Source organism: Hyperolius riggenbachi, chromosome 6 (genome assembly GCF_040937935.1).
Source record: "Hyperolius riggenbachi isolate aHypRig1 chromosome 6, aHypRig1.pri, whole genome shotgun sequence".
NCBI classification, from domain to species: domain Eukaryota; kingdom Metazoa; phylum Chordata; class Amphibia; order Anura; family Hyperoliidae; genus Hyperolius; species Hyperolius riggenbachi.
In genome coordinates, this window is record NC_090651.1 from 170,891,658 (window position 1) to 170,909,101 (window position 17,444).

Below are 17,444 nucleotides of genomic sequence, written 5' to 3' on the forward strand. Positions count from 1 at the left end.
CGGCCTGTAGTGTATGGGCAGGATCAACAAAAAGACAAATTTATCTTTAAAGGATACCCGAAATGACATGTGACATGATGAGATAGACATGTTTATGTACAGTGCCAAGCACACCAATAACTATGCTGTGTTCCTTTTTTTCTTTCTCTGCCTGAAAGAGTTAAATCAGGTATGTAAGTGGCTGACTCAGTCCTGACTCAGACAGGAAGTGACTACAGTGTGACCCTCACTGATAAGAAATTCCAACTATAAAACACTTTCCTAGCAGAAAATGGCTTCTGAAAGCAGGACTGAGTCAGCCACTTACATACCGTATTTTTCGGACTATAAGACGCTCCTGACCATAAGACGCACCCAGGTTTAGAGGACAAAAACCAGGAGAAAAAAAATATACTAAACCTGGTGCATCCATGGTGCAGGGGCATCTTGTGGATCTTCACCCCTCCATCCCCCAGTTATTATGCCCACCATGTGCCTTTGTATTTCTTGTCATGCTTTGTTCCTCCTGGGTCCTCCTTTGCCCCCAACATGACCTCCTCTGTCCCCCTGATGATTGCCTCTGTCCCCGTGTCCTCCTTTTCTCCTTGTCCTACTACCGTATGTCACTGTGTCCTCTCTGTCCTTTGCCACTGTCTCCTTTTCTGTGTCTCGTGTCCTTCTGTGTCATCTGCCTCCCTGTGCCCTCCTGTGTCCCCTGTCTGGTGTCCCCAGTGTGCCATCTGCCACCCTGTGCCCTCCTGTGTCCCCTGTCTGGTGTCCCCAGTGTGCCATCTGCCACCCTGTGCCCTCCTGTCACCCCTCTGTGCCATCTGTCCTCCTGTGTGTGTCCCCTCTGTGCCATCAACCCTCTGTGCCCCCTCTGTCTGGTGTCCAATGTGCCATCTGCCCCCCTCACCTCCTGTGTCTCCAGTGTCCTCCATTGTGTCATCTGCCTCCCTGTGCCCTCCTGTGTCCCCTTTCTGGTGTCCCCAGTGTGCCATCTGCCACCCTGTGCCCTCCTGTCACCTCTCTGTGCCATCTGTCCTCCTGGGTGTGTCCTCTCTGTGCCATCAACCCTTTGTGCCCCCTCTGTCTGGTGTCCCATGAGCCATCTGCCCCCCTCACCTCCTGTGTCCCCAGTGTCCTCCGCCTCCCTGTGCCCTCCTGTGTCCCCTGTCTGGTGTCCCCAGTGTGCCATCTGCCACCCTGTGCCCTCCTGTCACCCCACTGTGCCATCTGTCCTCCTGTGTGTGTCCCCTCTGTGCCATAAACCCTCTGTGCCCCCTCCGTCCAGTGTCCCATGTGCCATCTGCCCCCCTCACCTCCTGTGTCCCCAGTGTCCTCCATTGGCGGTCGCTGAAGTGGCCCTGGCTCGGCCTCCCCTAGCTCCATGTGACCCAAGTAGCGGTCAGGTCGCACCACTATCACGGCCGGTAGCGTCCGGAGAAACCTCAGGATACAGGTTTCAAGCCTTCAGGTGCCACGCGGCCAATCGAGGGAACGCTGCAAGCCGTTTAACGAGGTCTTCGGGACCTCCGTGCAGCTATCCAGTCCCCCTCGCCGCGGCTCCAGCTGATACTGCCCTGCTATGTGGCCAATCAGGGGGAAGCGCTGTAAGCCAATCACGGGGGAGCCGATGGTCTCGGAGGCGGGACAATGGCTCCGCCAGTGGCCAATCACTGCACTCGCTGCTACTGAGCAAGTGCAATGATTGGCCCAATAATGGAGCCATTGTCCCGCCTCCTAGACCATCGGCTCCCCCGTGATTGGCTTGCAGCGCTTCCCCCTGATTGGCTACATAGCAGGGCAGTATCAGCTGGAGCCGTGGCGAGGGGGATTGGATAGCTGCACGGAGGTCCCGAAGACCTTGTTACACGGCTTGCAGCGCTCCCTCGATTAGCCGCATGGAGGCAGAGACGGCAGGATCAGCTGGAGCTGCAGCGCGGGGGACTGGATGGCTGCATAAAGGTCCGGGAGACATCATTGATCGCACCGGAATATACCATACCAGAACGGGAGGGGAGGGACGTGTGGTGAGAAAAACAAAGGAAAACAAGGAGACTAGATACACAGGAAGGCAGATGGCACACGGGACACCAAGGGTAGACTCGGTGACACACATTGCAAAGTAGGACAGAGGGGGCATTTATGGTACCTTCGGACTATAAGACACACTGACTTTTTCCTCCCACTTTCAGGGAAGAAAAAGTGCGTCTTATAGTCCGAACAATACGGTCCGAAAAATACGGTACCTGATATTTAACTCTTTCAGGCAGAGAAAGGAAAAAAAGGGACAGCATAGTTATTTGTGTGCTTGGCACTGTACATACACATATCTATCTCATCATGTCACTTCGGGTATCCTTTAACCACTTAAGGACTGCAGTCATAAAACCCCTTAAGGCCCAGACACTTTTTTTCCATTCAGACCACTGCAGCTTTAACGGTTTATTGCTCGGTCATACAACCTACTATCTAAATAAATTTGACCTCCTTTTCTTGTCACTAATACAGCTTTCTTTTGGTGCTATTTACAATACAATACAATAACATCTCTATAGCGTTTTTCTCCCATAGGACTCAAAGCGCTTAGGCTCTCTCAGATTCAGTAATTGGTAGTAGGATGAAGTATTCACACAACAAAAGTTATATTTCTGCAAATGCCAAACTGAACAGGTGGGTTTTCAGTTTGGATTTAAACACGTCCAGGGATGTCATTCATCCATTGCTGTAAGTTCACGTAAGCAGGCGTTTATAGTTAGAGTTGGGTCTGTCACACCAGGCATGAAGGAAAGATATAGTTGGGTGTCATCCGCATAGCAGTGGTATGTCAGGCCATGTTTTTGGATTCGTTTTCCAAGCGGTAACATGTAAATCGTGAAAAGCAGGGGAGAGATGATTGAGCCCTGGGGTACCCCATACTTAAGTGGTACAGGGTGGACAGGAAGGGCCCCATAGACACTTTTTGGGTTCTGCCACTCAAGAAGGATTGGAACCACTGAAGAACTATACCATCAATGCCGCAGTATTCCTGTAGCCTGTGTATCAAGATGTCATAGTCAACTGTATCAAAGGCTGCAGAAAGGTCTAGCAGTATGAGGATCGAGCACTCTCCTCTGTCTCTTGCCATGAGCAGGTGGTTGCATATTTGGATGAGGGCAGTTTCAGTGCTGTTTCCCGAAGCCAGACTGGAATGGGTCATAACGGTTTTGTAGGATTTTGGCTTCTAGCTGGAGGTATACAGCTTTTTCAATTATCTTACCCAGAAAGGGAAGGTTAGAGACAGGTCTGTAGCTGGTCATTGCATCTGGGTCCAGGGAGGGTTTTTTGAGGAGAGGCCTGACGATTGCTTCCTTCAGTAAAGCAGGAAATATCCCTGATTGTAAGGAACAGTTAACAATTTTGAGGAATACCGGTACAAACAGGTTGGGGCAGTTCAACATGAACTGTGTTGGGCCAGGTCCCAGGTCACAGGTGGTTAGGCGGAGAAGAAGGAGGTTGCTTGATGTGACTTTTTCATCAATTTCTTTGAAGTTTGACCAAGGTGTTACGTTGTCTCTGCTAATGGTCTTCAGCGCTATATACAATACAATAACATTTCTATAGCGCTTTTCTCCCATAGGACTCAAAGCGCTTAGGCCAGGCATGGGCAAACTTGGCCCTCCAGCTGTTAAGGAACTACAAGTCCCACAATGCATTGCAGGAGTCTGACAGCCACCGTCATGACTCATAAAGGCAAATGCATTGTGGGACTTGTAGTTTCGTAACAGCTGGAGGGCCGAGTTTGCCCATGCCTGGCTTAGGCTCTCTCAGATTCAGTAGAATTGGTAGTAGGATGAAGTATTCACACAACAAAAGTTATATTTCTGCAAATGCCAAACTGAACAGGTGGGTTTTCAGTCTGGATTTAAACACGTCCAGGGATGTCATTCATCCATTGCTGTAAGTTCACGTAAGCAGGCGTTTATAGTTAGAGTTGGGTCTGTCACACCAGGCATGAAGGAAAGATATAGTTGGGTGTCATCCGCATAGCAGTGGTATGTCAGGCCATGTTTTTGGATTCGTTTTCCAAGCGGTAACATGTAAATCGTGAAAAGCAGGGGAGAGATGATTGAGCCCTGGGGTACCCCATACTTGGTACAGGGTGGACAGGAAGGGCCCCATAGACACTTTTTGGGTTCTGCCACTCAAGAAGGATTGGAACCACTGAAGAACTATACCATCAATGCCGCAGTATTCCTGTAGCCTGTGTATCAAGATGTCATAGTCAACTGTATCAAAGGCTGCAGAAAGGTCTAGCAGTATGAGGATCGAGCACTCTCCTCTGTCTCTTGCCATGAGCAGGTGGTTGCATATTTGGATGAGGGCAGTTTCAGTGCTGTTTCCTGAAGCCAAACTGGAATGGGTCATAACTGTTTTGTAGGATTTTGGCTTCTAGCTGGAGGTATACAGCTTTTTCAATTATCTTACCCAGAAAGGGAAGGTTAGAGACAGGTCTGTAGCTGGTCATTGCATCTGGGTCCAGGGAGGGTTTTTTGAGGAGAGGCCTGACGATTGCTTCCTTCAGTAAAGCAGGAAATATCCCTGATTGTAAGGAACAGTTAACAATTTTGAGGAATACCGGTACAAACAGGTTGGGGCAGTTCAACATGAACTGTGTTGGGCCAGGTCCCAGGTCACAGGTAGTTAGGCGGAGAAGAAGGAGGTTGCTTGATGTGACTTTTTCATCAATTTCTTTGAAGTTTGACCAAGGTGTTACGTTGTCTCTGCTAATGGTCTTCAGCGCTATATACAATACAATAACATTTCTATAGCGCTTTTCTCCCATAGGACTCAAAGCGCTTAGGCCAGGCATGGGCAAACTTGGCCCTCCAGCTGTTAAGGAACTACAAGTCCCACAATGCATTGCAGGAGTCTGACAGCCACAGTCATGACTCATAAAGGCAAATGCATTGTGGGACTTGTAGTTTCGTAACAGCTGGAGGGCCGAGTTTGCCCATGCCTGGCTTAGGCTCTCTCAGATTCAGTAGAATTGGTAGTAGGATGAAGTATTCACACAACAAAAGTTATATTTCTGCAAATGCCAAACTGAACAGGTGGGTTTTCAGTCTGGATTTAAACACGTCCAGGGATGGAGCTGTCCTGATCTGTTGAGGTAGGGAGTTCCAAAACGTAGGGGCAGCATGACAGAAGGCTCTGGGACCAAAAGTTTCCAAGTGGACTCTGGGTATGACTAGATTAGAACCTGTGGATCTGAGAATGCTGGGATTGCTACACAGCTGCAACATATCTTTCATGTATCTAGGGCCCAGATTATTCAGGGATTTAAATGTCAGTAGGCCGATCTTGAATAGGACCCTCCATTCTATAGGTAGCCAGTGAAGGGAGTGCAGGACTGGCGTTATGTGGCAGTGACGGGGTTGGTTGGTTAGCAGTCTGGCAGTAGTATTCTGTATCAGCTGTAGGCAGTACAAGAGGAGCAATGGTCTCAAAGGTGGAGGACACACATTTGTTGTATTTAAACACCAGAGTATCAGGGTCCAAGCTGGAGTCCGAGACCTTTTCTGGTGGGCGGTAAATCAGCAATATGTTAATCTTTTTCTCAGCTGAAAGTTGCACCCCCAAGCATTCAAACGAGTTGGTAGGTCCTACAGTAAGTGGTCTGATTTTCAAAGCTGATCTAAAGCAAAGTGCAACCCCTCCACCCCTGTGTTCTTTCCTGTTGCAGTATATCACGGAATAGTTTTTTGGCACGGCGGCCTCCAGGGTGGGGCCAACTGGTTCAGAAGGTCAGGTTTCAGTCAGGCAGGCCAGATCAGAAGACTATTAGATCATGTATGATTGCGGTTTTGTTGTTTATCAATCTGATGTTACAGAAGACAGCCTTGATGGCGCTACCCTGGGAGCTAGGGTCTGAGATTGAGGACTCCAGGCCAGAACAGTCTCCAGATGTGTGGCTGTCATCTCTGCTGGATTGTGCTGGAGCTATTAGGGTTGTTGCCTGGGTGTACTCTGTAGATTTTGTCACAGAGTTATATTGGTTCTGCAGTGAAGAACGTCTTTTCCCACGTCCTCTGGGAAAAGACTGAAGATTCCAACAGACTTAAGCAGAATTATTGTTGATTTGTCAATTGGATAAATATTTCTTGGTTGGTGTACAGCGAGTCTCTGCTGAATATTGATGTTTACACATTAGAATGGACAAGAGACAGCACAGGGCTCCTGCTGAGAAAGGCCCTATTTAGAGTCGAGGTGTAAACTTTCTCAGCTCCAGCTGGTATCCTGCAGAGATCAAAGGGCCTGTGTAGACTGAATTGTCCTAAAGCCCAATCTACACGATAAGATTTTTTATACGATTCGATTTACGATCCGATTAAATCTGACATGTCCGTTCAGGATTCGATGGTTTTCCAATGGCAAATCACATTGAATCAAATCGGACATGTTGGATTTAATCAGATCGTAAATAGAATCGTAATCGAATCGTATAAAGAATCGTATCGTGTAGATTGGGCTTTACACAGAGATGTATGGATGGACAGCATGGATTTGAAAACACAGTCCTTTGTTTAGGAGTTTGAAGATATTATATATAACATATGTAGAAAAATATAGTCTATTGAGCATAGATGCATATTTGATTGCTGCTGTGATTTTTCGTTTTTTATTATATTCATCAAAAAAGACATGAATTTTGTAAAAAAAAAAGGATTTTTTTTACTTTTGGTGCAGACATTTTTTAAATAAAGTACAATTTCTATATACATTTTTGTCCAAATTTATTGTGCTACATGTCTTTGATTAAAAAAAATCCAAAAAGTGTATATTTATTGGTTTGGGTAAAAGTTATAGCGTTTACAAACTAAGGTGCAAAAAGTGAATTTTCCAATTTTGAAGCATCTCTGACTTTTCTGAGCACCTGTCATGTTTCATGAGGTGCTAGAATTCCAGGATAGTATAAATACCCCCCAAATGACCCCATTTTAGAAAGAAGACATCCCAAAGTATTCACTAAGAGGCATGGTGAGTTCATAGAAGATTTTATTTTTTGTCACAAGTTAGCGGAAAATGACACCTTGTGACAAAAAAAATAAATTAAAAAAAAGTTTCCATTTCTGCTAACTTGCGACAAAAAAAAAAAAAAAAAAAAGAAATCTGCCATGGACTCACCATGCCCCTCTCTGAATACTTTGGAGTGTCTACTTTCCAAAATGGGGTCATTTGTGGGGTGTGTTTACTGTCCTGGCATTTTGGGGGGTGCTAAATTGTAAGCACCCCTGTAAAGCCTAAAGGTGCTCATAGGACTTTGGGCCCCTTAGCGCACCTAGGCTGAAAAAAAGTGTCACACATGTGATATCGCCGTACTCAGGAGAAATAGTATAATGTGTTTTGGGGTGTATTTTTACACATACCCATGCTGGGTGGGAGAAATATCTCTGTAAATTAGATTTTTTTGATTTTTTTTTTTACAAACAATTGTTCATTCACAGAGATATTTATCCCACCCAGCATGGGTATGTGTAAAAATACACCCCGAAACACATTAAACTACTTCTCCTGAGTACAGCGATACCACATGTGTGACACTTTTTTGCAGCCTAGGTGCGCTAAGAGGCCCAACGTCCTATGAGTACCTTTAGGATTTCACAGGTCATTTTGAGGCATTTGATTTCTATACTACTCCTCACGGTTTAGGGCTCCTAAAATGCCAGGGCAGTATAGGAACCCCACAAGTGACCCCATTTTAGAAAGAAGACACCCCAAGGTATTCCGTTAGGAGTATGGTGAGTTAATAGAAGATTTTATTTTTTGTCACAAGTTAGTGGAAATTTATTTTTATTGTTTTTCTTTCTTCACAAAAGTGTCATTTTCTACTAACTTGTGACAAAAAATAAAATCTTCTATGAACTCACCATACACATTTGGGGGGTATTTATACTATCCTGGAATTTTAGCACCTTCTGAAACATGACAGGTGCTCAGAAAAGTCAGAGATGCTTCAAAATGGGAAAATTCACTTTTTGCACCATAGTTTGTAAACCCAAACCAATAAATATACACTTATTGGATTTTTTTTTTTTAAAAGACATGTAGCACAATAAATTTGGACAAAAATGTATATAGAAATTTTACTTTAAAAATGTCAGCACAGAAAGTTAAAAAAATATTTTTTTGGACAAAATTCATGTATTTTTTGATGAATATAATAAAAACTAAAAATCACAGCAGCAATCAAATAGCACCAAAAGAAAGCTGTATTAGTGACAAGAAAAGGAGGTAAAATTCATTTAGGTGGTAGGTTGTATGACCGAGCAATAAATCGTTAAAGCTGCAGTGGTCTGAATGGAAAAAAAGTGTCTGGTCCTGAAGGGGTTTTATGACTGTAGTCCTCAAGTGGTTAACCACTTCACCACTGAGGGGGTTTACCCCCTGACCACCAGAGCACTTTTTACCTTTCAGCACTCCTTCCATTCATTCGTCTATAACTTTATCATTACTTATCACAATTAAACGATCTATATCTTGTTTTTTCCACCACCAATTAGGCTTTCTTTAGGTGGGATATTATGCCAAGAATTATTTTATTCTAAATGTGTTTTAATGGGAAAATAGAAAAAATGTGGAAAATTATTTTTCAGTTTTCAGCCATTATAGTTTTTAAATAATGCATGCTACTGTAATTAAAACCCATGAAATGTATTTGCCCTTTTGTCCCAGTTATAAAACCATTTAAATTATGTCCCTATCACAATGTTTGGCGCCAATATTTTATTTGGAAATAAAGGTGTTTTTTTCAGTTTTGCGTCCATCCCTAATTACAAGCCCATAGTTTATAAAGTAACAGTGTTGTACCCTCCTGACATAAATATATAAAAAGTTCAGTCCCTAAGGTAACTATTTATGTATTTTTTTTTATTGTAGATTTTTTAATTTTTTTTTTATTACAAAAAAAAAAAAAATTGGGAGTGTGGGAGGTAATGAGTTAATTTTTTGTGTAAAAGTAATTTATTTGTATGTGAAAAATGTGTAGGGTGTAGTTTTACTATTTGGCCACAAGATGGCCACAGTAACTTTTTGCTTTAATGCGACCTCCAAGCGTCCTGCCGGAAGCTTGGAGGAAGTACTTGGAGGCTGGGTAAGTTTGTATCGTTTCACAATGATCGCGCTGCCCATCGGAGAGCAGCGGATCATTGCGGGGCTAAGATCAACGAACGGGAATGGATTTTCCCGTTCATTGATCTCCGGGCGAGCGGGCGGCGGCGTGTTTACTAGCGGCGGGCGGCGTGTTTACGAGCGGGAGCGCGGGCAGCAGCAGGAGTGCGCAAAGTACGGATTTCTCCATCCCTGGGGGTTAAAGGATGGAAAAAGGGAAGGAGAAATCCGTACGGGCGGGGGTAAAGTGGTTAAACATAGATTTCTCTGCTCACATAAGCCTGGAGCTTCTGGTAAAAGCACATAGGAAGGAGGAAACTACCCACTAACTAAAGACATGGACACAAATGCACATTAAGTATTCCACTCACCACACACTAGCTAAATCGAAAACACCCTGGAAAACCATGCCCAACCATTATTATTACCCTCCACCAGCAGTGGCAGCTTACTCCTGCTCAGTGATAGCAGTCTAGAGTGAGCAGCCAAGGCTAGGTTGCAGATACAGTCATGGCTGTACAGTCATTGTTGGCACACCAGAAATGTTGCTCAACACATGTTTATTCCCTTTGTGTGTATTGGAACAAAACAAAAAAAAAGGGAGGAAAAAAAAAGCAAAATTAGACATAATGTCACACAAAATTCCAAAAATGGTCTGGACAAAACTATTGGCACCCTTTCAAAATTACGGATAAATAAGTTTCAAGCATGCGATACTCCTTTAAACTCACCTGGGGCAAGTAACAGGTGGGGGCAATATAAAATAACTCCTGAAAGCAGATAAAAAAGAGAGAAGTTCACTTAGTCTTTGCATTGCGTGTCTGGGTGTGCCACCCTAAGCATGGACAACATAAAAAGGAGAAAAGAACTGTCTGAGGACTTGAGAACCAAAATTGTGGAAAAATATCAACAATCAAAGTTACCAGTCCATCTCCAGAGATCTAGATTTGCCTTTGTCCACGGTGCGCAACATTATCAAGAAGTTTGCAACCCATGGCACTGTAGCCAATTTCCTTGAGCGTGAAGGGAAGAGAAAAATTAATGAAAGGTTGCAACGCAGGATAGTCCGGATGGTGGATAAGCAGCCCCAAACAAGTTCCAAAGAAATTCAATCTATCCTGCAGGCTCAGGGAGCATCAGTGTTTGCATGAACGATGCGTTGACAATTAGATGAAATGAAACGCTATGGCAGGAGACCAATGAGTACCCCACTGCTGACACAGAGACATAAAAAAGCACTACAGTGTGCCAAATTGTACTAGAGTAAGTCAAAATCGTTCTAGGAAAACATCTTGTGGACAGATAAGACCAAGATAGAGCTTTTTGGTAAAGCACAACATTCTTCTGTTTACTGAATGAGGCCTACAAATAAAAGAACACAGTACCTACAGTGAATTATGGTGGAGGTTCAATGATGTTTTGCTTTTTTGCTGCCTTTGGAGACACTGAGTGCCATGAATGTGGACAAGGCATCATGAAATCTGAGGCTGTAGAGCCCAGTTTCAGAAAGCTGGGTTTGCATCTGAGATCTTGGGTCTTCCAGCAGGACAATGACCCCAAACATACATCAAAAAGCACCCAGAAATAGATGGCAATAAAGCGCTGGCGAGTTCTTAACTGGCCAGCAATGAGTCCAGATCTAAATCCCATCGCACACCTGTGGAGAGATCTTAAAATTGCTGTTGGGAAAAGGCTCCCTTCCAATAAGAGACCTAGAACAGTTTGCAAAGGAAGAGTGGTCCAAAATTCTGGATGAGAGGTGTTAGAAGCTTATTGATAGTTACAGGAAGCGACTGATTTCAGTTATTTTTTCCAAAGGGTGTGCAACCATATAAGGATGCCAATAAATTTCTCCAGCCCATTTTTTGAGTTTTGTGTGACATTATGTCCAATTTCTGTTCCAATACACAAACAGGGAATAAATATGCGTATAGCAAAACATATGTTACTGCAATACTTTTCTGTGAGAAATACTTGACTTTCTGGAAAAAATTCTGGGGTGCCAACAATTTCAGCCATGATGGTAATTTACCAGTACCCAATAGAGTAGACCATAATTAATTTGGCTTTATCACGTCAGGGTTCCATTAGAACCACAAAGCTTTTTTTTTTTTTTTTTATTACCACCAAATGTACAATTTTAATAACTTTAACCAAGTTGTACCTGAGTAATCTTAGCATGTAACTCATATTGCAGGCGTTAAAGTTAACTTTAATTTATTTCAGTTTATCAGCAGTGCCAACGTGATGTCGTTTAGGGATCTTTAGTAGTGTATTGACTTTAGTTGCTGACAGTCACGTACATTAGAGAACACATGTAAATGAAAAAAAAAAAAATAGGACAGCTTGCACAGATACCAACCTTGATAATCTGGTTGTTTTTGACATAATGCAGAGTATTGGCTCGGTTTCCTCCAGCAATAACAGGAATATATGCAAGAATATCAGCTCCTTGGGCACGGCACTCAAAATCAAACTGGTGGGTAATAAAAATATATTTCATAGTTAAATTCACTGTGTAACTAGAAAACCATCAATACTTTAACAATACGTCAGGCAGACACAAATACAATCTTTGTAAAGAGAGGTACAGCAGGAAATACCCAAATGCTATGTAGTAATTACGGTACATTGAACTAACATTTACTCAGTAGTAATACCGCAGTCCTGTACTGCTTCTGCTCACAAACCCTCTTCCTTTTAAACTGTCGAGGGCCATGTATCACTGCCAGGAGACCTATTCCTGGCCTGCACAGCTCCTGTTCCATATACAGTTGCTGAGGCAGTAAAGCAAAGCTTATGAAATACAGTAAAATCCCCTTATAGTAAACTTTAACCCTTTAGCAGCCAATTTATTTAGAAGCTTGTAAGTGCTCCAGGCCAATGTTTAGCACTTTTTTAAATTTCTCATTACATGCATCTAATTAATACTGCTATAATGTGCATTTATGGCCACTTGTCACTAGGGGGCAGCGTGAGACAATAACGGAGGACTTCTACTTTCCGTTTCTATATTTTCTGCAAGTATAGGGAGAGAAATAGAAGCATTCCATCTGTCTGAGGCAAAGAGAAGTGCACTTATCTCAAACGAGATAACTATTGAAGCTGCTAGTGGGTTAAGAGACCTGGCAAAGTGATTTTATTTATTAGAAATGTACTGTTTTATAATTGGTCACATATTGTATATTCTTACAAGCACATGGCTGGGCCCGGAGTACAGTGTCTACTGTAGTCAGAAGTTTACTACATCAGAGTTCACTATAACTAGATTCTACTGTAATATGCATAAAAGTTAGACCGCAACACTCATGGTCTGTGCACTTACCCACACACTGTAACTGCATGCACTGTACGCTAACCCATGTACTGTAAATACCTGCATTCTACACTTACCCATACCTTTAAGTATCATTGTACAGGATGTCTCTTCACAACTCATTATTCCATATAATTGCTACAGTACACACTAGATAGAACCTATTTTATCCTTTCCATATCCTCTCATACACACACACATACAGTGCTGCCCATAATTATTCATACCCCTGGCAAATTTTGACTGAAAGTTACTTTTATTCAACCACCAAGTAATTTTTTGATGGGAAATGACATAGGTGTCTCCCAAAAGATAAAAACATGATGTACCAGAGGCATTATTGTGGGGAAAAAAAAATCTCGCCTTATTTACATTTGAGCAAAAAGTGTCCAGTCCAAAATTATTCATACCCTTCTCAATAATCAATAGAAAAACATTTATTGGCTATTACAGCAATCAAACACTTTCTATAAATGCAGACCAGCTTTTTGCATGTCTCCATTGGTATTTTTGCCCATTCATCTTTAGCAATGAGCTCCAAATCTTTCAGGTTGGAGGGTCTTCTTGCCATCACCCTGATCTTTAGCTCCCTCCACAGATTCTCAATTGGATTCAAGTCAGGGCTTTGGCTGGGCCACTCCAAAACGTTAATGTTGTTGTCTGCTAACCATTTCGTCACCACTTTTGCTGTGTGTTTTGGGTCATAGTCATGCTGAAATGTCCATTGGTGGCCAAGGCCAAGTTTCTCTGCAGACCACCAGATTCTGTCGTTGAGAATCCTCATGTATTAGGGCCCGTTTCCACTAGGGCGGTTTCGCACATGATTCGCACGGGGAAACTCTGCCATAAGGGATGACGGCGCCGCGGCGGAATCGCTTGCAGGAGCGATTCGCCCAGAACCCCCAGCAGAATTCGCCACGGAGGCTGCGAATCCCATAGCAGTGCATGGCACGGCTCATGGGATTCGCCTGCGATCCCGCCCACCAGCTCAGTGCGGCGTGCCGCACTAGTGGAGACGAGCCCTTACTCTTTTTTCATGGTGCGGTTTACTGTGATAAGGTTCCTGTCAGGAACCGGCCCGCGGCACGCCTGCGTATACGGTTCCCGACTGCGGGTTTGACCAGATTAAGCGGGGAACAGCCTTATTTAAGCTACAAACAAGGCTGGAACCCCTCAAAACACCTCTCACTGCCACCACTAGCGTTGCTAGACACTTCCACTCTGCTGTCGAGTCCTCAGCGCGCACTCCGCGTTTTCGTATTTGGGTCAGCTTTGCGCTTAGGCCAAATACGGGAACGCCACGCACCCACACACACACACAGTTGCAATCTTACACTGTCGTGAAGCAAAGACCCACTAACAGTCGTTCCGAACGATACTGTTAGCTACTCGCACTGGCGTTGTTCGTACGTTGGGTCAGCTGCGCGCTTAGGCCAACGTATGACAAACGCCCCCACACACAATGCAATTACAATTTCCTACGGTAGTGTTGCTCAAGCGTACAATTAGGCATGAACTTATACACGGTTACACTTCAGTCTCTTCTAGGCTATGAGGGTTAGTTTAGTACGGCAGAAGTCAAACTTATTAAATAATAATTTAATATTCTAGAAAAACATAGAACAGTGCAAAACTGAAGATATACAAAGAGATTACAAAAAAAAACAAGTAAAAATAGTTACAAGATAAAATGTACAAAGATAACACACAAAGCGATTTTGCTTACCAAAATAAAGGGATCCCGATAGAAGAATCGTGGACTTTGGTGTGGACGGACACAGTCTGGCTAGACCAGGAGTTCACTAGCTTGGGCCAGGAGACCGGCTGCCACTACCGTCAGAAGAGAACTGCTTTGAGGTAGCTGTCCCCTGGTTTTTATAATGAAATATTCGCCTCGAGGCTGTAAGCCTGTGTGGACGGGGGGGAAGCTGGATTTAATTACATCCTCAGTCATAATTGGATTTCCAGAGATCCAACATCCACTATAGTCCACACACCCAACAAAAGACTTCCTTAGCCCAATTTCCCCAGGTTACAATGTCTTTACATCAAGAGATTGTTAAATGAGGCTTTTCAACTCCACCAATAATTCAATTTCCACAGGTAGAAAATGGTATCAAAAGGACTTCACCTCTTCAATAATTTCCAGTAGGCTGTCAAATACATTTCAAACATTCAGGTGTCAGCTTCCCCCTGCCCCCAAGACTCTAGCAGGCTTGCCTTGTCCCAATGGCTGACACCAGACTCAAAAGCCATGCCGACCAGCCTATTCTTCCTCAATTGGCAGGTAATTAGCAGTAGACACAGTTTCCCCTGCTGGACAATGGGGCAGAGGTAATGGACATCTACATACAGAATTACATTAGACAGACTTCCGTTTACTCTGGCCAGGTGACCAATTACTCCCAAGCCCAATACACATCTGAGGCATTATTCAGACAACATGGTCTGACCACCTGTATAGGCTTCACAGCAACTGTCTAATTAAGGGTTTCCTCATTAGAAGCAGACAATGATAGGTAATTTACACTTTATACGGAATTCCAGGAAGACTGGCTAACAGACAATCCCATATGTTACAGTCAAAAAATGAAGGAAATATGTTCCTGTTATCCTTAATATCATCAGCACCTCAATATATCTCCACACCTCCGCCGTTAACTTGGTGCAAGGCAGATGATCTTCCCAGATCATCCTGCCTGCACCTACACTGTTGGTTCTGCTTGACGGGACAGCCCATCAGCATTCCCATGAGTGCTCCCCTTCCTATGTTGAATGGTGAAGCTATATTGTTGGAGAACTAAGCTCCATCTCAGCAGTTTTCCATTGTCCCCAGAAACCCGATGTAACCAACTAAGAGGGTTGTGGTCGGTTACGACGGTGAATACACGACCGTAGAGATAGTGCTGTAGCTTTTGTAGGGCCCATACAATTGCCAAGCACTCCTTCTCTATGGTGGCGTAAGCTACCTCCCGGGGTAGCAGCTTCCGACTTAAGTACAGAATCGGATGTTCTTCCCCAGTTTGGTTTACCTGGCTTAATACAGCACCTAGGCCAAAGGCTGAGGCGTCCGTCTGGACTACAAACCGTCGGCTGAAGTCTGGCGCTTGCAACACGGGAGGGCTGGCTAGGGCCCTCTTCAGAGCTGTGAATGACTGTTCACATTCTGGTGTCCAGAGAATCTGCTTGGGCAGCTTCTTTTTTGTGAGGTCTGTCAAGGGCTTGGCGAGGGCACTGTAGCTGGGGACAAACTTTCTATAGTACCCCGCAGTCCCTAAGAAGGACTGAATCTGCTTCTTCGTGTGGGGGGTGGGCCAGGACACAATGGCATCTACCTTCCCAGTATCTGGACGAAGCTCTCCCCCCCCCACCACATGTCCCAGGTACTGTACCTGTTTCATGCCTATCTGACACTTGCTAGGCTTGACTGTTAGTCCTGCTGCAGTGATGCGCCCCAAAACCTGTGACAGCTGCGCTAAGTGGTCGTTCCAGTTGGCGCTAAACACGGCGATGTCATCTAGGTAGGCGACAGCGCAGTGTTCCAAACCTTCCAGGAGACCATTTACAACCCTTTGGAAGGTGGCTGGGGCGTTTTTCATCCCAAAAGGCATCACATTAAACTCAAACAGACCTGAGGGGGTGATAAAGGCAGACCTCTCCCGTGCCTCAGCTGTTAGAGGGACCTGCCAGTATCCCCGACTCAAATCCACGATTGTTAGATATTGCGCGCCAGCTAGCTTATCTAACAATTCGTCGACCCTCGGCATTGGGTAAGCATCTGATGCAGTTATCAAATTTAGTTTTCGATAATCTACACAGAACCGAGTGGTCTGGTCCCGTTTGGGTACTAGCACTACAGGTGATGCCCATGCGCTGTGCGACCGTTGGATCACCCCTAGTGACAGCATTTCCTCAATCTCCTTGCTGATGTGGGCCTGAACCTCAGGGGAGACTCTATAGGCTGACTGTCTAACCGGCTTGTTATTTCCGGTGTCAACATGGTGTACAGCCAGGCTGGTCAGACCAGGGCGGGCTGTAAAGGTACCACGGTAAAGGGTCAGCACATCAGATAGCCCAGCCTGCTGCTCTGCTGTCAACTCCGGATTGATCTGCACCTCGGTAACAGAGTCGGTTTCCTGGGTGGATGCCAGGATGTCAACCAGGGCCTCTGCTTCACCGTCCGGTAGCAAACTGCAGACAGGGAGAGCGCAAGCGGTTCTAGCATGATGTTCCTTTAACATATTTACATGGTATGTTTTCAGCTGCTTACCTCGGTCATCCAGCGCGACCACATAGGTCACATCACTAATCTTCCTATGTATGGTATAGGGCCCATCCCAAGCGGCCTGCAGCTTATTCTGTCGCATCGGGTTTAGGACCCATACCTTGCGACCTACCTCATAAACTCTCTCCCTAGCCCCGTGGTCATACCACTGCTTCTGGGTGGCCTGGGCTTGAGTCAGATTGTCTCGCACTAACCCCACCAGGGTGTCCATCTTTTCCCGGAACTTCAGAACGTATTCCACTATGGAGACCCCGGGGCCCATATCCTGCCCCTCCCAGACCTCTCGAATGAGATCGAGGGGTCCGCGTACCCTCCTCCCATATAATAGCTCAAAGGGCGAGAACCCGGTGGATGCCTGGGGCACCTCACGATAAGCAAACAGTAAGTGGGGCAGGTATCGCTCCCAGTCTCTCCCTTGCGATTCAACAAACACCCTTAGCATCTGTTTTAGAGTACCATTAAACCGCTCACATAACCCATTTGTCTGGGGGTGGTAAGGGCTGGCCATGATGTGTTCTACCTGCATCTGCTTACAGAGGCATTCCATTAGGCGCGACATGAATTGCGGGCCGTGATCGGTGAGCATTTCGCGGGGAAAACCGACCCGTGAGAAAATGCGCACCAATGCGTCCGCAACCTTGTCTGCCCGTATGGAGCTCAGGGCTACAGCTTCAGGGTAGCGAGTGGCATAATCTACCACCGTAAGAATGA

At 44.9% G+C, this 17,444-nt stretch overlaps 1 protein-coding gene across 1 annotated transcript in view; it reads right to left on the reverse strand.

Moving 5' to 3' along the window:
* The window catches only part of XPNPEP3 (X-prolyl aminopeptidase 3), a 196,406-nt gene that overhangs the window by 86,341 nt on the left and 92,621 nt on the right, over window positions 1–17,444 (reverse strand). The window contains exon 6 of the mRNA XM_068240213.1: window positions 11,495–11,608. Coding sequence (XP_068096314.1) covers window positions 11,495–11,608 — 114 coding nt within the window. The remainder of the gene's footprint in view (window positions 1–11,494; window positions 11,609–17,444) is intronic.